This window comes from Haemaphysalis longicornis, unplaced genomic scaffold, assembly GCF_048455015.1.
Source record: "Haemaphysalis longicornis isolate Haplotype H1 unplaced genomic scaffold, Haemaphysalis longicornis Haplotype H1 scaffold_12, whole genome shotgun sequence".
NCBI classification, from domain to species: domain Eukaryota; kingdom Metazoa; phylum Arthropoda; class Arachnida; order Ixodida; family Ixodidae; genus Haemaphysalis; species Haemaphysalis longicornis.
The window spans coordinates 90,474,921-90,497,848 of record NW_027526225.1 but is presented as its reverse complement, the minus strand read 5'-3'; the positions used below and the strand labels follow the sequence as shown (position 1 = coordinate 90,497,848).

Here is a 22,928-nt window from a genome sequence, read left to right as displayed (position 1 = left end):
GTCGCACATATGCAGTATAATGCACACGCGTACTGTGCGCTGCACCATAGTTGTTTCAGAAGCTCCGTGCAGCACTGTGGAAGCTACATTGCTGCTAACAGTCTGTCCTCTTACGGCACCTAACTTCACCGTGAAGGAAAACTCGACACGTCTTTGCGGTTCCACTTCGCGGGGGGGAACGGGGGGTGGGGCGGAAATGTCCTTTGGAAGCTACCTTCACGGTGAGTTAGGCGTGTTCAGTGGACAGACTGTTGACAGCAATGTAGCTTCTTCCACAGTGCTGCACGCAGCTTCTGAAACGAATTATAGGTGTCGATTCCAGCTGAGCACGTGCCCCCCTCATGTCTGAGGGGATGATTCGGCCGTCGTTTTGCTTTTCACGAGAAAGCGGACGTACGCGCCGCGGTGAACGCTCGTCGTGTGAACGCCCGTTGAACGCGTCGAACGCTCGTTCCGAGAAATACGGCTGTATGTATGTATGTATTTATTGAACTATAGAAGGAAAGGAAGGTCCACCAGCAGGCGTAAATTGTCTCGCCTAAGGGCGGACACCGGAACGCCTGCTGGTGTAGGGGAGTTGGGATAGTCAGCGTACGAAATGGGGAACGTACGAAATGGGGCTGTTCGATTTGGCCAGGCTCTGCACAGTGCCGGGCGGAGAAGGAGTCAGCCGGTCGCGGCCCCTGCGGGAGATGGCAGCCGGCTGCATTAGGCAACAGGAAATGCGCTCATGTGTATACGATGGAATTACTGCATGTATGGAGTCGCGACGTCAAATATTCCCTTTGGAGCGGCAGTTCTCAGCCATGGGTGTGTCGGGCTTGCAAAAGTGAGGGGGGAATCAACGACGAACCACGTTAATACGTGTCGTAATGTAAACGATTTGCACTTGCACTTACTCGAAAACCTGCATGTTGCCTTCTGCATAGCTGGCGTGCTGTGCAAGAAAAACGACATAAAATGTGTGCTACGCGGAGAATTTCAACGTACAAGTCGTGCAGCGAAGTTGCCCTCTTGCATTACAGGCATCATCATCATGAGCAGCAGCAGCAGCAGCAGCCTTCTCAGGTCCACTGGAGGACGAAGGCTTCTCCCATTGACCTCCAACCGCTCCTGTCCTGCGCTTCTCGAGTCCACAGTTTACCCCCGAATTTCCTTATTTTATCCCTCCATCGGACGAATGGCCTTCCCCTTCTTGTAGACTCATCGCTTGGTATCCACCCTGTTACGCTAATTGTTCACCGGTCAGTGTGTCTCACTACATGGCCAGCCCAAGTCCTTCCTTTTTCTTCATTTGAACTATGATATCTTCCACTCTAGTTTGTTCTCTGATCCAGGTAGCTCGTTTCCTGTCTGTCCCTGAGTGTTACTCCTATCATTATTCGTTCCATGACCCGCTGAGCAGATCTAAGTTTGCTTTCTAGTTTAGCAAGGGGCCAAGCTTCAGCTCCGTATATCATCACCGCCAGTATGACCTGGTTGTAGATTTTTCTTTTGAGTGACAGAGGTAGCTTACTTTCATTATTTGGGAGTGCTTGCCGAATGCTCCCCAACCCATAGCTATGCTGCGTATTACAGGCAAGGTTCCGGGGGGGGGGGAGGGAGAGAGAGAGAGAGAGAGAGAGAGAGAGAGAGAGAGAGAGAGAGAGAGAGAGAGAGAGAGAGAGAGAGAGAGAGAGAGAGAGAGAGAGAGAGAGAGAGAGAGAGAGAGAGAGAGAGAGAGAGAGAGAGAGTTTTGGTGCGGGATTCGCGGACCCCCTGGAATCCGCTTACCCCCATTCGAGAACCACTGCTTAGCGCGCACAAACAATTCACGGCATGTGCAAACATGCATGCGGATGGACGGTGAATTACAACAGTACTCAGACTGCAGCTCCTGCAGGTAAAAATCTGGGGTCTCATGTAGATATTTTATGGGCTGTGGCCGCAGAGCTAGCGTTGGCAACCCTAGGAATGTACGAGCCGAGAGGCGCCTGAACGGGACCGGGCATTAGGACCATGACGGTGCCGAGGGCGTTCGAGTTACGGTCGCGTGGGCACCTTTCTCGCCAACAGGAATAGCGCATCTCTCGGGTCATCCGGGATCTTTAGACTGGGTAGGATGGGTCTGCCGACTCTTGAATAGCCCTTTAAAAGCTCTATAAATCGGGGCTATGAGTCACTGGTTTCCTTTTGGCACCGTGGTACAATTCTTCTTTCGTAACACTTGAGACGTGCACTTACACGCACGCCTCAGCGCTTACGGCGCTGCGGATGTCCACGCACATACTTAAGATGCTTCCAAGAAGGAAATTCAGGATTGAGATTGAGGAAATTGAGGGCAGTACACGTGTAAAACTTTGTTTCTTCATTGGATTAATACAGGCAGCGCGCACATGTATGAGCGCATCGTAGTTCTGGAACGCTGAGCGCAGCGCCAGCGACAAGAACGGAGGCAGAGGGAACACAAACACTATTCTTCACTCTGTCGGTCTTGTAGTCATTAGCGCCGACCCAGCGCAAGTGTGTCCTCCATTACACAGAGATGCCGCGTTTTACAGGAAGACGTCACGGCGTACGCGCTAAAGCTAACCGCGGACATCTTCCCGCGCCTCGTACTGTCCGATTTTCTCGCCGTGGAGCCAACCTCGCGTGTCAGCTGTTTAGCGCATCAGCGCCGCCGAGAGCTTGCGTTTCGTCCAGCTGCCAGCTAGGGTGCCCCATTCGTTGCGCGCAGCTTCGCGGCGCCACCGACACAACAATTACGAGTCTCACACTGTCGCCTGCCAACTACTCCGCTGGAGTTCGTCTCCGTGTCGCTTGAAAACCAGCCGTGCGTGTGCGTCTCCCAGTCCCGTCAAATTTCTCTGGCACTTCGCGCCTTTTCCGACACTTTCGTCGCGTCGCGTACGCGTCGACGAATCACTCTCTCGCGCCGCCGGGCTCTTCGTTGTCTCCGTATAACGAGGTACGGGACACGGAAGCGACGGCACACTCCAAATTCCCACGCGCTCCCCTCCTTTTCCTTTACCGTCTCCGTCGCGACGCCACAGAAGAGGCACACGGTTTTGTACGCAGTTAGCGCCTCTGCGCCGTGACCCGTGTCAAGCCTTGCGGCGAAAGCCTGAGGGGATTATCAACGGACCAGGGGCGGTATTCTCGTGTTTGTCCGTTTTTGAAAACGTCCGCTTGCGTACGTTTTATTATGATGTACTCCCAGTTGTAGGCGGGCTTTGAGGTGACTTTTGCGCAGCTGTTCTTGTAAACACGTTTTAAACGAATAAACCTTTCTTAAATAACCTTTTATGTGTTGTTCCGCCAGCGAACCAACAAGGCGACGAAAAATCGTCTGCTCCAAACCCTCTGCTCCGAGAAGCCGCGGCTCATAGCTCCTCCGTGCTTGCGCGGCGTCACATCCGGGTGTTCGCTGTTTGCTAATCAGGGCTTGCTCAAAACGGACACTTTTGAAACGGACACAAAACGGTCAAAACAGGAGAATGCCGCCCCAGAAGTCCGGAGATGGGGACGCGGTTTGGTAGGAAACGAGAGAGCTGAGGCAACATAAAGAGTTAAAGGAAACGCTAAGCCTCCCGGACGTCGTGAAAGGACCCCTCTCTGGCGAGCGACCGCTGAGAACGAACGTATCGTTTCGAATGCCGAGACAAAAACGCGCCCGCAGCAGAGGCCTGGGGCGGCGTCGCCACACCTTTTGTCCGCCCGCCCGCCACTGTGCCTTACTGGAAGCCGGCGGTAGCAAGTGCAAGCCGGTGCGGTTATCTCTTCAAAAGTGGGACAGCCGTATCGTCATCGGTAGCACTTTTTCGTCGGGCCCGCTTTCTTTGAAACTCTCTGGTCGGTGCACGTCGTGTGGCCGGCTTGTTATGCTCTGGTTTCTGTCTGCGCGCGGACACCGAGAACGTTTCATTTCACGTACGGACCAACAAAGGCAAAGGGTCGAATGCAAAGAACAAGAAAGAGGGTGAGGGAGAAACGCGCGTCTTTGTTGCGCGGCTCGTTTGTTTAGCCGCGGGCGAGTCTTCCTTCTCGAGTCCAGCCCTCTTCCCGTATTGTGTTAACGGCTCGAAAAAAAGAGTTGAGCTCGTTTTCTCTTTCTCGCGGGTAAAGATCGTCCGGACACACGTACGCACGCTCGTGACTTCATCTGCGCTGCGCGAGTGTGGCTCTCCGGCGGGCCCGTCTTTCCTCCCGTCTTTGTATTTCCTTTTTTGCGTGCAGGTTTTGTTGATTCGGGCTCCGTTACTGATTTTAGAGCGCCGCCCGGGGCCCGGGGCGCCGTGGGGTGCGGACAGCCGCGGGGCGGGGTGGTTTCTAAGTCGGTTTGGGTCTCTTTCCGGGCCCAAGGTTGTTTGCTTGCCCCGATTCTTTTTCTTTTTTTTTTTTCTCGCCCGTCGTCTGATTTTTGGCTTCCCCGTCGAGCACGGGGCCGACAGACCTACATGCCCATGCAACTGTTCAACGTATCTCCCGTTCTCGCTCGCGCAGATGCGGTGACGTCCGAAGCACGCCGGGAGCCGAGCTTAGGTTGACGGCGCATCGAGGGATGCACAACGTGGAAGAAAGGGTGAGTGACGTTTCGACTCTCGCTCTCTCTTTCTTCCCTGACGCTGCAGTCGCCTCCTCTCGGATGGGGCCGCACACGTTGGCGTGGTACGAGCAAGCGAACGCTGCCAAAAAGGCAGTCGAGTGACAGACATTCGAAGCGACGTAACCCGTAGAAAGCGAAACGGGCGAGACACTTGTGTCCAGTCGTGGGCAAGTTACCAGCAGAAAGTGACAGTGTTACAGTTACAGTTACCAAAGCCAAAAAGTAACTCTGTTAAGTTGCTGTTACGGTGGAAAAGTAACGTCGTTACTTTTCCGTTACTGTATAAAACTAAGTGATAGATCACAAAACAAATGATAGAGTCTATTTGGTATTAACGTATACGAAGAAGTGCGGGTAGTCAAAAGTTCACCTGGTAAAACCCCAAACGAAGCGAACCTAAAAGGGGCGCACTCAAGCCCAACACCAACAATCGTTCTTCACGCCTCATTGTGTTGTATCGACCTCTTTTGCGCTTGCACCCTTGGTGTCGGGGAATATTTTTTGCAAAACTCACTCTAACTTGGGATGAGTTCTTTTTCAAAGTTGGCATCCGAGAACTTCCAGAGGTCCACTTTCCATTTCTTTTTTTCTTGTTTTTGCTCGCTCAAGACGAAGGAATAGTTTTAGACATCCCCTCTAAGACGACCTCCGACCTCGGTCTTCTGCAGGGGCGGTATTCTCGAGTTTTGTCCCTTTTGCGTCCCTTTCAAAAGTGTCCCTTTTGGCGAGCCCTGATTGGCTAAAAGCAAACAACCGGAAGTGACGTAGCGCAAGCGCGGCAAACCTACTGCCAACGCCCACTGCTTAACCGGAAGTACGTCACGATGAAAGGGACGCAAACGGGACGTTTTCAAAAGGGATAGTCACGAGAATACCGCCCCTGCAGGAAAGATAATCCATTCTCGTGGCCACCTTCTCTCCTAATCTGCGAAAGCAGCCGTGTTGCGGAAACGTGAAAGGTGCAGAGAAAAACGTCCGAAAACGGAGCAAGCGCAATCTACGTCGGCCTTTATTGTGTGTATCTAATGAATAGTTTTCTATAAAAAAAAGTAACTGTAACGGTATTTCCTGTTATAGTTACTCTGTAAAAAAAAGTAAGAGTGTTACAGTTACAAGTTACTCTAAGTTAAAAAGTTAGAGTCAAAAGTTACTGAAAAAAGTAACTAGTTACCGGTAACGCATTACTAGTAACTAGTTACTGCCCAAGGCTGCTTGTGTCGCACTCTGGCCCGCCACTCTGCGTTGCGCTGTAGCAACTTTCGATTAACGGCGGATATCCAGAGTTAGTCGACGTAGTGCCCCGTTGGGAGGACGACTTCGGTCCCTCCCTTAGTTTAGTTTCGATCGACCCACCACAGCAAGTGGACGGAGCGTTCTTATCGATCGCTAAGCACTTATCAATAAGAAGAGGGCGACTCATTTTATATGTATTTGGCTGCGGCTCGTCGGATAAACAGTCCAATGTGTGGGTTTTGAACGAATGCACGTGGCACAGTAAATGATTTCACCGTTTTTATTTCCTCCGCGGCGTTACATCGCCAAAACAGCGATCGACAACTGTGGCTGTCTTCGTGTTGAGGCGTCTTGAAGAGCGAGGATTTTGACTGTATCGTGTGTGCGACTCACTTTTCCCGCGTACGGAAACGGCGTCATCGTTACTTTTCAAACGCGATCTTCGGGTGCGTTATAAATGCAGGAAGTGCGATGCTTTGATAAAGCCACAGCCGTGACCGACCGCAAGGAAAAGGCAAGCAAGGGTCCGCCCTGTGCACACAGAACTGTGGTCTGCTGTGTGGAAAACCATCGCTTGTGCTTCCAAAACCACCATGTATGGGAGCTGATTACGTGTTACCCGCCGCGGCCGCACGTTGCGTGACTAAGTTCCAGAGCCATGGAAACTATCCCATACAAATGCATGGGGAGTAAGATTTGACAGCGAATTACACACACAAAAAAATTTCAGAATCCTGGAAAGTTATTTTAGAGTTTTCATCGTCACGTTGACTTCTTGCTTTATGCGAAATCTCACTTCCCTGAAATACTTTTGCTGTATGTTCCGAGAGCTCGGAATTTTGAGCGAGAAAGTTGGGTATGAGCCTTTTGTGGTCGAGAGCTGGTCTTGAGGCACACATACACGCCTGTCCAGCCGGCCGAAACCCTTTGCCGTTCGATTCCGTAGTGCTTCTCTCTTGCGCCCGTGCCCCTTCAATTTGCTCGCTGCGGGAATCCCATTAGGTCTAACGGGATCAGGGCCAGCGGGATTCCCGCAGGATGCGTCGCGCTTTCTGCTTTTGTTTCCCGGGCGTCCCGCTATGTGCTCGTCTGCTCCCGTCCGCGCTTTGTTTTGCGCCCGCCCCGGCTACGACAGCGTCGCGTGGTGCATTCGGGTCAGAGTTTCCGCCGCTGACGCGGCGGCAACCACTTTTGACAGGCACTCGGATGCGCCAGGGCAGAAGCGGCTGCTTTGTGTCGGAAAACACACTTTTTTAGCAAACGTCCGTGCACATTTCTTGTCGGCGATGATAGCTTGTCAGCCCCGGCTCGAGCAGTAACGTCGTTAAAAATCGCTCTCTCGTCCTCTAAAGCTGTCAGCGAGAAACGGCGGATGTTGTTGGATGTTGCTTTGGATGTCGTTTTCTTTCCTGTTGCGACACTCTGCCACAACATGCACAACTCTGGAGGTCAGCTTTTAGGGGCTGGGGCCGTTAATTGGTGTCTCCTGTTGTCGTCGTCGTAATCGCCGTTCGTGTAATGTAGTCACTGTACTAAAACACTGGGAAACTCGTTTACGCCTCGCGCTAGAACGTATAAGGCGTACTAAAAAAACACCGCGACACTCGTCTACGCCTCGCGCTAGAGAGCTTTTACAAGAGACAAGAGACTTTTACAGCAAAGCTATATACATTTACCCCCTCACGGTTTCGTCTCCGTTGGCAAAAACGCCAAGGCGCCAACACACTTATACACCGCCGGTTTCGCCCCTCCCCAGGTTTCACGTTAGTGGAGAGTGCCCCGGATATCTTTTTTTTTTTTTTTTGTCTTGTTCTCCCCGAGCCATATATGTTTTCTAGAGACGCTTGTGTCGAATTTGACTCCAATGAACAAACACCGCACCTGCGTGCCTGCGGAAAAATCACAGGCAGACTTGACATTAAGCTCATTTGGAAGCTACGGGCGTTGATGGAGCAATTCTCGCAACTGTGCTTGCCGTAATCGCTCTCCTCCCGAATACACAAATATTTCTTTTGCGGAGAAGGAAACATTTGTGTCCTTTCCGGCCTTCTCATCACGTCGTCTACACCTGTACGTGTCGCATTACAGAAGGCGGAAGTCGATAATGTCTTTTCTATAATAGCTTAGAGTATTTGTTCGTGTGGCGCACCCAGGTTTTCCGACATCGATTCATCAACGACGCCGGCCCAACTCATTCGATATCAATCGTAGTTTTCGTCCAACGCCGGTACGTGCCATGCGGCCTCGTGGATAACGTTCGCTCCGTACCGAATTCGCCGGGAATGGGCTTCCGGGCGTCGGTCCGAAGTGCGCATGCGCGCGTATACGTACTACGTACTACGCTTCCTTCGGAGTCGTAAAGGTCTCCTGATTTAGTGGGACACCGTCCGGCGCTGCAGTTCCGGCCGAGTGCGGCGGCGGCGGCGGGGTCGAGTCCCGCCGCATCATCCGCGACGGCGTGCCGCTATCAATCGGCCGCGAGGCCATTGTCTTGCGGGGCTCATTACGGGCTCGACGCCGTCGCGCTGTTTGTTCGCGACGACCGAGGCCGACGGCATGTCGTCGTCGCGCTAAAACACTGCACGTGGCTGTGTCTCTCGCTCGTCCGAAGGGCCGCCGTCACTGGTCGGAGCTAAAGAGGAAGTGCCGAAGGCACTTCCGCGTGGCTCGGAATACGGGGGGCTGCGGGCGTCGATTGTTTATTCTCAATTTATGACTCCGCACTTGTTTGCGGCGTGCATTTTTGTACGTCGCGCCGTTGTTCTTCCCACGAGAGCCAATTAATAGCGGCGGCTGCGGGCGGCCCCGGGCGTCGGGTGGCCCGCCGGCGTCCTTGGATGGAAATTAGCGGCGTTTAGATGATGCCCGCCGATCGGCCGTCGCCGCTTTTTTCTCACGCGCTGCCACCAGACGCGAGGAGGAGGAGGAGGAGGCGAGAACACGTGTTGGCCGGCGGCCTGTTACCAGCCATTGTTTCTTGCGGCCGTTCAAGGAATGGCCCGCGATCAATGCGGCCGGCGTGTTTTAAGCAACCGCTCGGTTCTGCGCTCGCCGCGCGCCGGCGATGTAGGTCGCACGCCGGGGTTAACTCGCTTACGGGATGCGATCGTCGTCGGCCCGCGCATCGCAGCGACCGCCGCCGTCACTGCCGGTCGACCGGCGTGCCCGTAATTGCTTCCGTGTCGATTTCATCGAGCGGCTTCGCGCCGCTTTCACCCTCACGCCGCTTACGCGCATCGTGATGCCTTTCTGTCGTACACCTTGACACGAAGCGCGCTACCTGCCGTGTCACGGACGCGGCTTGCAAGAGTGTTGTTACTCCCAACGTTGCCAGAGGGGGGACGATCTCCGCGGGCTTGTCGGCCGAACGTAGGAGGCGTTGCGGCCTCGCATTCCACCTAATCTCGGCGGGAGGCCCTCCCCCGCAACCACGGTTCACGGTCGCCCTCCTTCGCTCGTTCGTGCGTCATCATGCGTGCGGCTGATTTGGGGCAATCTATCTAATCTACCTCCGCTAGCCGCTGCTTGCCCCTGCGCCGGCAGTCTATTCCGGCAGACGATAGGACGTGCTTTTTGTCTCACGCATGCGCGAGTTGTCTTTTTTTTTCGCCCGCACTCCCGGCTTGCGTGTCAGCCACGACACCCGGCTCCCCGTATTAGTGGCGTCGTTTTTTTACTATGTGTCTGTGGGGGTCGAATGGCTCAAGCCCGGCAGCCGTGCAGTAGTTGTATAGTGTGCGTTGTGTGAGAGCTCTTTGGAGTGCGTGCCTGGGAGTCCGAAGTTGGATGTACTCTGCGGTGATCTCTCTCTCCGGAAAAGTCGCTTGTCGCTTCGACGAAAGGCGCCCATGGCATCGCATGAAGTCTTCACCGCAGAGCTACAGCAGCCCTTGGGCCGGCGCTGGCAGTCTGTCCTGATTATCGGTAAACCACGCAGTTTCCCGCTCAAATAGTTCACGCCCGAATCTTTCCCTTATGTTCGTGTCTTCTTTTCAGCGGCACCTGATTTTTTTTTTTTTTTTCTCTGCTTCGGCGCAAATAATTTCTGTCCTGTAACCGCCGCGAATGAGCTGGCCCTGCTGGGGCTGTAAACATGCCGACCGCTTGTCTGTTTGTTCGTCACCGGCAAAGCATTTCAAACTTGGTTTCCCAGTCTTCTGTCGCAGCGATTTGTTTCTCTGTGTTCTTGTTTGGTATGCTAGACATAAAATGTGCTGGTGCGCGCTTCGATGCATTGTTGTACCGACGTCGCATCCCGCAGCACACATTCGACACCAGGGGCGGTATTCTCGTGTTTTGTCCCTTTTGTGTCCGTTTCAAAAGTGTCCGTTTTGAGCAAGCCCTGATTGGCTGAAGGAGAACACCCGGATGTGACGCCGTGCAAGCGCGCCGGAGCTATGAGCCGCGGCTTCTCTGAGCAGACGATTTGGAGCAGACGATTTTTCGTCGCCTTTTTGTTGGTTCGCTGGCTGAACAATAAATACATAAAAGATAGTTTAAATAGGTTTAGTCAATTAAAATGTGTTTACAAGAACAGTTGCGCAAAAGTCAATCCGAAGCCCGCCCACAACTTGAAGTACGTTGCAGTAAAACGGACGTTTTCATAACGGACAAACACGAGAATACCACCCGAGTGCCCCTCTAGAGTGTCATTTCATAGGCGGAGTAAAAATGAAGATAAACTGAAACGCTGCCTTTTCCACCCCTTCTCTCCATTTAACTTATAAAGTTGCAGTAAACGTATACTACGCGGCCGACCTCGTCATCGCGCGAATTTGACACCTCGGGGAAGGTCACTTGTGGCCTGTGCTCGATTGTTCGACTGGTTTTGTGCGTTGACACGAATCAGCTCTCGCTGAAAAAAAAAAAAAAAAAACACTGGGGGTCGGCTTTGACGCACGGCTGTGAGGATACAATGCGCTTTGTTCTACTGTGTAGGACATTGGTTGCAGTGTAGTATCTATTCGGGGAAAGAGGTCGCATTAACGGATGAAATGTGCCAACTTTAAATGTCGGTGGGCTCGGCCGTGTGGGCCAGGCAGCGGAAACCAGGCTTCACCACACGCACTCCACAGCTGCAAGTTTTGCAGCTGTGCGTGACATGGTGGAACCTGGTTCGCAGACGGGTTGCGTCAACAGCGCAGCAAAAAACAAAAAAAAAAGGGGGGGGGGGGGGGGGGGGAGGGCAGGGCGCTCACAAACTGTTCGTGCCTGAAATGAGCGCGCTTTCTCCTGTTAAGGCCGGAAGCTGGGCAACGTGTTAGTTCGGACAGCACTGCGTCACTGCTGTGTAGCGAGCGTGATGAAACGGAGGCGAATTTACCGTATTTTCGCACATATAACCCGCCCCTGCATATAATCCACGCCCCACTTTCAGCCTGCCTGAACAGAAAAAAAAAAAAAAATCCTTGCGGATTGCCCGCATATTCGATTCAGGGAAGGCTGCACCAAAGCTATTGCTCAAGCAACATATCACTTACTATGTATAAAAAGCGTATACTTAGCAAGTAGAATACACTGACTGCAAGGTGAAAGTCATAATTAACTCAGTGTCACTCCTCTCGCTAGAGCAATCACTTGAGCCGCAGTCCTCACTGTTCTACACAAAGTCATCTTCACGGCACAACACGTATTGCCGTGAAGCTGCACTGAAGGAAAAACCCCGCGTATCTTTGCCACTGAAAGTTTCCCATGTTTGGTGCGAGTTATACCCGCAAAAATACGGTAGGCTCTCCCTTAACTTTGATTTGAACAGGCGCTTTGAGCCGTTAAATAGATTAGAATTATGAACCGAACTACCGCCGATATCGCATGGGCTTAGTGTGCAATCATCTAACGCTATGCAATTACGGAGTATTTCAAAAGCCTGTAGTACATTGCGGGGTTTGAAGGAGCTTATATCTAATTCATTAGCTATTCAAGTAGGCAAACTCGCTTGCGGAACGGGATATCTAAGATAAGAAGAATGGCCGGACGGCGCGTGATCAGCTCTTCGACAGCCCTTCTCGCTGCATAGATATCTTGGCTCACCGTGCCTCAAATGCAGTGGCGAGTGGGTAGCCGAAGAGTTTTTGAAGAAGATATGATCTTCCTTTAAACGGACAGTTTATAGTAAACGCTGATGCCAATTCTCGTTTGCCTAGCTCTTGACGCAATTCTTGAACAAACTGGCTTACAAGCTTAGAGTAGCATGCCTGTCGCTAATGAGAAACTCGGCTGGAGTGCGGTGATGCGTTCGCTTTGTGACATCCTGAACAAGGAGTAAAAAGGGCGCGTTGAACTGATAAAAAAAAAGTGCGGAAAGAGATCATTTGATGTAGGCATAAGTTCTTCCATTGGCTATGTACTCGTGCATACGTGCTTGTGAGCCGTTGGCTTGCTTTTGTCGTCGTCTTACCTGTCGCTATAAGCTCGTGTTGTGCATGGAAAAGTGTCACCTTCCTCACCAGAAAAACAAAATGGAATGAAAGGCACAAAAAGAGGCACGAAGTAGATGTATTTGTTCGCGTCTGCAAGTGTAGCCTTACTTCAGTGCCATTCGACGCGTAATTGGGGTGGCTGGTTGTATAAAGCATTTTGATTGGTCATTTTATACTACACGAGAGCAGTTTTGTTTTTCTTCCATAGAGGAAGCTTTGTGGACGTATGGCTGAATTAGAGGTGGAGGTGAAACATCCCTTTTCAGCCCTGACTTCATACTCTGTTGCGTGTGCGGTGCTGCTAGAACTGTTCTTTTTTTTTTTTTTGCTAATTGAACACGAACTCGATTTTCAGCTCATTTACGTAAATTACAATGTGTTGTTTTGAAATAATTATCGCAGCAGGGCTTCTACGTCGGGTATTACAAATCGTGCGTGAGTCAGTTGTGCCTTCCGGCCAGCGTCGCATAGTTAAGTTATCAGATTGCATTGTTTGCACATCCGCCAGCTTTTATATTAGCGGGAAAGTTCATTGCATATCTCACAAGCTCTGCTGACACATCCAGGTTCTTTCTATCGAGACGCAAAAATTACAGCGCGGCGAAGTTTCTGTAACAGAGCGATGAGTTTTTAACCATTGTGTTAGATTGTCGAGGCTGTCGTCGGACGAGGTATATTTTCAATTCATCGGTCAATAGGTCCCGATTAAGATTCCAGCCTTCTTTTAGTATCGCAGTTTCCAACTGCTGGCTTCATCTCACTGAGTGGGTAGGTGAGATTAAAGGCGGTTATCAGCTGTTCAGGCCTCACGTTATCTGGCCGGTGTCGGTAGTGTGGTAGAAATAGGAGAAAGGGTTATTCTCCCGTGGCCTGACTCACCCAGGCGGGCGTGCGGATAAAATGGACAACAAATGTGGCTCTCCACTCCGGGATCGTTATATCGAGCCTCGCTTCCGGGGGGGGGCGCAGGCCGCAGTGCCGATTCCGCCTGTAAGCGAGCGCGATCCGTCTTTTTTCTTTGTGTTACTTTACTTTTTCTGGGAGACTGCATTAGCTTGCCTGCCTCTGGAGCCGTCACGAGTGGCCGTGCTTCCCTATCGCTGCCGCCTTATCTGGCGGCGGCCTGGCCGCCGCAATTAGGCTCCGCTTTGGTTCTTTTCCTTCGCGGCACTGTTATAACAGGGTGAGTCATCAAGCGCGCCTTCGTCCGCGTGAGAACTATACGGCCGCGACAAAGGACAAGGAACGCGACATTTGCGGCCGAGCGAGGAAACTTGCTGCTGAGCGTTAGCGGAACGTTTCTAACTAAACCAAGCGGTATACTCCAGGTCGGCCTTCTACATCCTCGCGCAGTCTCTCGCCTCTCCCTTCTTTCGGCGGAACAATGTAAACGGAGCTTTTTACGCACACGGATCCATGGACACGCGGACGTTGCAGGGAGCGGCCGCGCTCATCAGCTTTCCCGTGTAACTCTCCTCCGGGTCCCTAGATGACGCCTAGCTGACCATCTTTCCCGCGCTACGAAGTATTACTGTTCGACTGTAGTAGCGCCTCTGGTTCCGTTTTATCGTATCCGTTAAATGACGAAGTATAGTTAGCACAGTAAAAAACTGCTTTCGCGGTGGGGTGCACGAAAGCCCACGATTTCAAAAGCCCCGTCTCAATTGCCCCGTACTCGAAACCCCTTTACTCGTACGCCCCGTACTCGTAGGCCCCTGAAACATTTGCGCCATGCCGAAAGACCCGCTCTTGAAGTGCCGTACTCATAATCTAAACCCGCGGTATTCTACGTTTGTGTAGTTCTTTTAAAGCGAAGCTTGGTGTTGTCATACGTGTTGGCATGACATACATCCATCTATGAAGAGCGCATCCTGTCCTTTTAGGGTATCAATAACCTACACGGTGAAGTGGTTCAGTTGGTGCTGAATGTCTCGCTCACTCGACCAAGATGTGGCCCGCCCGAGGCCGCACCCCCAGGGACCTCGGCGTGTCGCTGGGCTTCGCCACGGACGCGGGCATTGCGAAGTTCACTGCGTGGTTATCACGTCCGCAGCAGTGGGCCTCAGGTCGACCCTGCTTTAATTACGCGTCCAAATTAGCGCTGCTGAGGGTTCACTGAAAGGCATGCCATCCCAGTGTTCTTTCGGGAGGAGGGGGGAAGGGGGAGAGGGAGAGACGTGACGTTTTGATAACCACGTGATTAAAGCGATTTGGAAGACAGCTCCCTTCCTTGATCCTCCCTTCTAAGTTCTGTTTGCTCCCTCTGCATCTTTCTTGAGATGACCGTTGAACATTATCTTGCTATTTCTAAAGCACTTCGGCTCCAAAAAATGATGTTTCCTCGCATCGACAGGGGAGAGTGGTGCGGGGAAACTGGCATCGGGGCTTTTGGCACTCGGGGTTATTATTCGCTTGACTCGAGACACGCGGCTAACATCACAGGGCTTTTGCGACGGAGCTTTTGCTCACTGCAGCGTCCCTTCTAACTTGTGTAGTGTAGTCTAATGTAACTTCTTGTGTAGCGCCAAATTGGATTTTTTTTTTTCAACATTCCTTACCTCTTTTCGGTGAAAAAAAAGCGTCTTTCGGGTCTGAGAAAGTTGAATGAGTTACCAAAGACTATATCTCATAAATTAAACGTTTTGACGTGTATACTGTCCCCTTTAACTTACGCTCAGATAAGACAGTTATAGCAGATCGGAGAACCGCTATCGGTACGGTACCCGGAAGGCGACTGTCGTTACTGCGCATGTGCAGAGGCGGAATAACTGGTTGTGCGCATGGTGTACCGGGTACCGTACCGGGACCGGTTCTCCGATCTGCTATAACTCTCTAATGATGTATTAAGATCGCATCGTGCTCATCGTCCTAAGCAGGGTCGTCGGGCTCGGCCGTCATTTCCCCCGCTTTGAAGTGTTCAGATCTCCGTGGTATCGCTTCATTTGTGCGTAGTAGTGTACGCCTTGCCTCAACAGCTGCTTGGAGGCTCTGTTATAACTGGTGAACTTTTACGAGGTGCGCTTCGGGCGCATGCGCAGTCCCTCCGAGAGTGCGCCGAAGTCTGCCCTTGTACGCCGTTACGTCGCAAAGCGCGGCGGCAAGGTCTCGCAAACACTTTGCGGTTGTTAGCCGCCAGCTGCTCGCGTCGGTCTTTTCACTTAGAAGCGCGGGGACACGGGAAGAGGGCGGCGGGGTGTCGCCTTCCCTTGCGCGCTAAAGCAGCGCGCGATCGTCGTGCGCATTTAATTCCGTCCCCTTGTCGGCGCGCGTAGACGGCCCGGCCCGAGAAAGGTGTGGGACGTGCCTTTGTCTTTCTCGGAGCGTTACCACTTTGAAGAGCGCAATGCCCGGTGTGGGCTAGTTGCGCTGGTTATCCAAGTTTCGTCCGCCGTAATCTTACTTCTGCGCGGCCGGTGTATAAATGAAAAGAAAGGAAGACGATGTCGCCGGTGAGGGGGCCTCGTTTAGCGAGTGACCTGACGGGTCCGGGCATCTTTGTCGAGGCGTCGTCGCTCCGAGTGCGGTTGCGCCTTCTCCGTCGCCGCGTCTGCTATTGTGTGCCCGAGACAATGCCGTTTTGCCAGGATGTGCTCCATTAAAACAGTCCGAGTTCGGCCGCTGGCGATGCGCAGACGCCGCCGCCTTGGGGCCGCCGGCGGCGGCCGCGGAGTTCGCCGTATACGTGGCGAACCATCGGCTGTTGCCACGAGGTTGCGGTGACTTGTTCCTTTCTTTCTTTACTGTGGAGCTGTTTCTTTCGTAATTGTTCTCCTTGTGATGAGTCTTCAAGAAGGATGTGTCCTTACGTACAAAAAAAAGTCAAGGCTTGAACCATAATGAAGCTGCAGGATTTCTTTCTATGTAGGCACTGAGGGGCACACCACCACGCATTGCGTTAGGTTTGAAATAGTTTATTTACATGTCGGCGCTTTTCGCTGTGGTAGTAGTAGTAGTCATCGTAGTAGCAGTAGTCATATCTATATCGTCGTCTTCATCATGTTTAACTGGCGGGCCCGGATCGCTTTGTCCGCAGGCTTTGATCGCTTTGCGTACATTTCTCCCAAAGTGGACCGCGTCAGCACGCGCTAGAACCGAGTGCAATCGGCTTCGCTAACTGGGCGTCTGTAGCGCGAGCTGTCTATGCTCCCCCCTTAAGACGCTGACGTACGTGAACTGTTTTCGCGGTATTTTTTTGCGAGTGCCAGGCGCAAGCCTGGACGACGCCGGACACTCCTCGTGAAGCGCGTGCTCACGTGCGCGGTAAACGTGGGGGAGTAACTATGACTCGTGGTTTCCTCGTGACGCCGCACACATTACGGCCAGCAACAACAGCTTTAAAGAACGCGCCCATGCGCTACGTAAAGATGGTTACCCAGCAAAGCTGTAACGGGCGGCCGGTGTTTTGCTCCCTCTGATGCGCCGTTCACATTCACCCGTGTCGGTGGATGCCAGATTGTTGCTACGCCATCCATAAACTCAGCCAATCTATCTCCCCTTACTGCTAACACCTATCCAACCTTTTTTTTTTTTTTTTTTTTGGGGGGGGGGGGGGGGGGGGGGCATACGCATGGTGTAGCGCCGGATGGGTTTTCTGCGTACACGGGACCGCCGGATTTTCATTTCTCTTAGTCGTATAAAGCTTCCCTGAAAACGCGAGGCAGCGACTCTGGGACGATACGGTTGTTTTTATCCGCTTGGGCACCCCTTCTGAGTGTAGAAGTAGAAGTATAGTTAAAGGAGCCATGAAGACAAAATACAAGTTGGGTTTATTAGAAAGACTGCTTAGTCCCGATAACAATGATACCAATATCATCGCAATCTTCCATCCAATAACGGAGATATGAAAGAAAACGTGTGAAGCAGTCGCGACCCCCTAGCCAATTTCCCGCAACTTATCTATGACGTCACGGAACCTTGCTTGTGGGATTGGCGGCCGCCCAACTGACCTGTCGCGACGACACATGACTGGACGTCTGTAATGGGGACTCTCGTTCCATTTGACCGCATCACTTAAATGCTAACGTGCAGTTAACGCACTGAAAATTATGTTTTATTGTTGGCCCGTATGACGTCATTCTTGCTCATAACGCGTCACTGTGGCGCGAAATTTGAAAGTTTTAAATACTTCTTGCTTTTTTTTTCGTTGAAAAGACATCTTTTGTGGCTGTAATGGAGCTGAGTGAGATACTGAATCCTAGTTCTTTCAAATTAAACGAAGTTGTATTTTCTTTTCATGGCTCCTTTAAACCTGGATATAACGAGGTTGACAAAAATTCGCAATATTTCGTTACGTGGAGGTTTTCGTTACACGGAGGTTTCGAGCTAAGGCTTACGAGAACGAGCAGAAACGAAACCAAAATGCCAGACATGATGAGTGACGGTGAAACTCACCCTTCGAGGGTTCATTTTATAGTGAAACTTTGTGATTTGCGGCCGCTGCTTTTCCACGAGCTTAGTCACTACTCGACACTCAAAAAAAAAAAAAAAAAAAGCAAGGTCACTTAACCCGATTTTCAAAAACGAAGTCTAAGTATCACTTTCGCGCATTGACACTTTTCGCTGCCTTAACGCCTCTCACGGACTGAACCTATGCTGAAAAGGCGACTTTTCGCGAACTTTTGATGGTCTTTTCAGGGACGACCGACACCACAGATGCCAGTAGAGACGCGCAACTACTCGACGACAGGAAGGCACCGAACCGACACCGCGCCCACACGTGGACACGCGCGGTATAGTTTGCGGTGTGCGGAAGAAATTTGCTAAATTAGTGCATTTCTCCAGCCGGTTCATTAGAAAAAAAAATGCAAAAACAAATGGCTCATTAGTGCAGCGAATTCATTACATCAACGTTAACCGTCGCGGCACCTTCGTTACGTAGTGGTCGCAAACACATCGGTTTTAATGGGGCTGGTAACGGGGAATTAAAAACCTTCGTTAAATCCAGGAATTCGTTGCATAGAGGTTCGTTACATCTGATTTTAACTGCACCGGCTGTACCTATTCAGTGCGATGTTTTTACCTGACGGCATGATCGCTAGGCGTCCGTTACGTGGGCACTGCTTTCTGCCATCCGTTCCAGTATATGCTGGCTGTGATGACACAGTGCGCCTCATCATCATCATCATCATCATCATCATCATCATCATCATCATTATCATCATCATCATCATCATTATTATTATTATTATTATTATTATTATTATTATTATTATCATCATATCATATCATCATCTCAAATAACTGAGCAGAGTGTTCGCGCCGACGCTGTGCGCGCAATCCCCGCGTAGCGTTCGTGCTCTGCCTGCTGTACCCAGCGTACGCAGCTAGCTGCCTCGCGCGTGTGCGCATCCACGGGGCGTTGTTCCTCGCGCAGCTCGGGTGCATTGGGGCGTGCAGCCAGCGCTCGAGCCGGGGAAAAAAAAAATGCTTTCCAGTACGCGCGGAATGCACCGGCACGCACGTGGCCTTCTCCTCTCCTCGTGCCGAGCCGAGGAACTGCCCTCTTTCTCATCTCAGTTTTCTCGCCTCTTCGTGACACGTTGAGTGAGCGATGCAATCGACTCGCTACGCCCGAGGAGGCTGCCTTTCGTGCGCGAGGAGTTCCGTGCATTGGGCCCGAAGCCGACGGGCGGAGTAACGACCGCATCTGTCGACTGCAAACGGTGCCTTCGACGAGTGTCACGCGCTGCTGGGAAGGGCTGCGGCGGACTTTCTCGAGACAAGTAACGGGGATTTTATTACGCCGTAGTGGAGGGCTGCCGATTAATTTAAGCAGCGCGGGGCTGACTCAAGCGTGCGCCTAAATGTCGTGCACATGCCCGTTTTGATTCCTTCCGAAGCCCGTTATGAAAGCGATCTCCGTGGGTGGTAGTCGTACCCGTTCATTCGTGCGCTCAGCGGAGTCGCTGAGGCGGAGCTCTTTGAAAGGGGGCTGAAGCAGGTGTACCGAACTTTTTATTTCGGCCGCATTGAGTGAGTAGACGACACAACTTGTACAATCTCTTGTTGGACTGTTCAGTGAGAATCCATTTGTAAACTGTGGCAGTGTTGAAAAAAAAAAAAAAAAATCCCGGGCCATCTTTACTGACGTGAAACCTGTGGAGGGGCGAAACATGCAGCGTATAAGTGTGTTCTTGGCGCCTTGGCGTTTTTTGCTAACGGAGATGAAACCGTTGGGGGGTAGAGGCGTACAGCTTTGCTGTAAAAGTCTCTTGGCTTTGAAGCACGAAGCTCTCCAGCGCGAGGCGTAAACGAGTTTCCTTGGTTTTTTAGTACCGTGACTATATGAGACGACGATTATGACGTCGGCGACGACAGGAGACGCCAACAGCCCCAGCCCCTAAGGGGCGTCGCCCCTAAAAAACCAAGCGCCGTTTGCGGACTCCCAACTAATATCTCACGCTGCTTTACAGGCATCGTTTCTTAGTAAGCTGTATTTTAGTTTCGATTGTCAACTCCTCGTTTGTTCACGCACAACTTACACAAGTCCGAACTCGCTCGCAATCCGCTAAATACAGCCTCGCGGACAGGCCGTTGTGCCGTCACAATCGACATCATCATATCGGCATGACGGGAGGAGAACGTAACTTTCGAATGTATTGGATAATATAGGAAGACCCCTCCCCCAGAAAAAAAAAAAAAAGTTCCCAGTATAACCTACACACTCTGGACTAATAAAGGGGCGAGGCAGTGTTTGTGCCTCACCTGGGTGTGTCCTTTATAGCCGAGCCTTTTCGGCCGCGTGTTTGCGCGTGCGGCTTGTAATGTGTACATTGCGGTATGTACACACAAGCTGTCGTGAGCTGCGTGCATTTAGCTTCAAGCGCGGACCGCACGCGGTGCCGACTATCGCGTTGGCGCGTGCGCTCGCGTTAGTGGACGCGCCAGCCAACATGGCGAGGTAAATCAAAAGGCATAAATCAAGCATAAATAAAAAAAGGGAGCCCATTTTGTCGTGCCGGCGTGCGTATGCTGCGGAGTTTGTCGTCGAAACATGTCGTTCGAAGGTGCAGACGCAGCTGTACCGGCCTTGAACTGTGTGTAGATCGTTTTAGTTAATAGATCATTTTAGTATACGAAAATGATCTACTCCTAGTTCAAGGGGAATTTTCGCTGTCTGTAACAGCCTTACAGCCTTGTACCGAACACCCTTACAGCCTAGCAAAAGCACACAAAAAAACATTTTAGAGTGGGTTTTGTCGTTCGTGACACCCTCTGAAATGTGTTTTCTTGTGTTTTTGCTAGGGGTCACGGTTTTGTCGTTCAAAACACTCTTTCAAAAGGTGTTTTCTTGTGTGTTTGTTCGGTTGTCAGGGCGTTATACGAAGGGAAAATTCCCCTTTAAGGGTGTAAATCATTGTACGGTACTTCCGAGGGTGTCATCGGAACATATGGCACAAAGGCTACAGTGTACGTGCGGACGCAAGTCTACCGGCTTAGGACCGCCGAGAATCGACTGCGCTGACGGCGCAAGCTAAACCGGCAGAAACAGGCGGAAAGAGCAGGAAAAAAAGGGAGCGTGCTTTCCGCGGCATCCGGTTATCGGCGGGGATTGTGTTACGTGCGAGTTCCTCGCCGTAGCCTCCGAGTGCACTTTCGTTCGGGTTCGCCCGCGCAATGCTCCGCCGAGGCGACGTGCTGGCGCGGGGGCAATTTGGCCTCAGCGCGCGCCGACTTCCATCGCGCCTTCGCTGATCGCTTCCTGCCATTCTTCGCGCGTCGTCCTTTCGCGCTTCGCCTGCGTGCAGGTAGCGTACACGCCGCTGCATTCCAATGTGGCCGCTGCTGCTGCAGCTTCTCCATCTGCTGAGAGCTCGCTCTGCTCGCCTCTCCGGGCCCTAATCGCGCGCCTGGCTCTTCTTCAAAGTCCTTCCTTGTGTGTGTGTATAGCGTGTACGCTCCGAGCGCCCGGTCGTTTCGGGCATTCTGGGCAGAAAAGTGGCCAGTACGCGCGTTCATTTTTTTTTTCTCCCTCTCTGGTTGTACGACTTTCACGCTGGCAGTCAGTGCGATGAAAGAGAGGAATCGGGAAAAATTGTTTTGGGGCGAGACGCAATTGCGAGGTAGGTGGGCAGTCGACGCATGCTCATTCAGGGAGGTGCGCGCATTGACGTACGCCCAAAAGCAGAAGTTTACGGACCATGGAAACAGCAATTTCGAGCTCTCTCTGGTTGTACGATGTTCACGCTAGCAGTGAGTGCGATGAAAGAGAGGAATTGGGAAAAGTTGTTTTGGGGCGAAACGCAATTGCTGGGATGGTCGGCAGTCGGCGCATGCTCATTCAGTGAGGTGCGCGCATTGACGTACACCCAAGATCAGAAGTTTGCGGACCATGAAAGCAGCAATTTCGAGCTATTTCTGTGCCGCACGGCAGCCCGGAGTACTATGTGCGGTAGTTTTTATTATTTCCGTACTTATACGACATCTCGCATGCATTCGACAGTTTGTCGGGCTGTTATTGGAAGAGAAATAACATAAAATTGTCATTTTCATTGTCCGTAAGCTTTTGCTCGTGGCTGTACTTGAATTTCTTGCTTTGTGTTGGCAGCAAAGGCGGAAGGCAGGTGCGCGCTGCTGCAGCTGTCGGTTTATTTATTTATTTATTTATTTATTTATTTATTTATTTATTTATTTATTTATTTATTTATTTATTTATTTATTTATTTATTTATTTATTTATTTATTTATTTATTTATTTATTTATTTATTTATTTATTTATTTATTTATTTATTTATTTATTTATTTATTTATTTATTTATTTATTTATTTATTTATTTATTTATTTATTTATTTATTTATTTATTTATTTATTTATTTATTTATTTATTTATTTATTTATTTATTTATTTATTTATTTATTTATTTATTTATTTATTTATTTATTTATTTATTTATTTATTTATTTATTTATTTATTTATTTATTTATTTATTTATTTATTTATTTATTTATTTATTTATTTATTTATTTATTTATTTATTTATTTATTTATTTATTTATTTATTTATTTATTTATTTATTTATTTATTTATTTATTTATTTATTTATTTATTTATTTATTTATTTATTTATTTATTTATTTATTTATTTATTTATTTATTTATTTATTTATTTATTTATTTATTTATTTATTTATTTATTTATTTATTTATTTATTTATTTATTTATTTATTTATTTATTTATTTATTTATTTATTTATTTATTTATTTATTTATTTATTTATTTATTTATTTATTTATTTATTTATTTATTTATTTATTTATTTATTTATTTATTTATTTATTTATTTATTTATTTATTTATTTATTTATTTATTTATTTATTTATTTATTTATTTATTTATTTATTTATTTATTTATTTATTTATTTATTTATTTATTTATTTATTTATTTATTTATTTATTTATTTATTTATTTATTTATTTATTTATTTATTTATTTATTTATTTATTTATTTATTTATTTATTTATTTATTTATTTATTTATTTATTTATTTATTTATTTATTTATTTATTTATTTATTTATTTATTTATTTATTTATTTATTTATTTATTTATTTATTTATTTATTTATTTATTTATTTATTTATTTATTTATTTATTTATTTATTTATTTATTTATTTATTTATTTATTTATTTATTTATTTATTTATTTATTTATTTATTTATTTATTTATTTATTTATTTAT

General features: G+C 49.3%; 1 protein-coding gene across 5 annotated transcripts in view; it reads left to right on the top strand.

Annotated features, from left to right (window-relative positions):
- The window catches only part of LOC144162989 (rho family-interacting cell polarization regulator 2-like), a 129,244-nt gene that overhangs the window by 34,870 nt on the left and 71,446 nt on the right, over window positions 1–22,928 (top strand). For 2 of the 5 annotated variants that reach the window (XM_077693753.1, XM_077693754.1), the window contains exon 2: window positions 4,483–4,561. The exons of 1 other annotated variant lie outside the window; for it this stretch is intronic. Coding sequence is in view for 2 of the 4 variants with exons in the window: in XM_077693751.1 (XP_077549877.1) it covers window positions 9,667–9,742 (76 nt within the window). In the remaining 2 variants the exon portion in view is untranslated. Of the gene's footprint in view, window positions 1–4,482; window positions 4,562–9,432; window positions 9,743–22,928 lie in introns of those variants that run through there. 2 more of the 5 variants (XM_077693751.1, XM_077693752.1) reach the window with 2 other exon arrangements.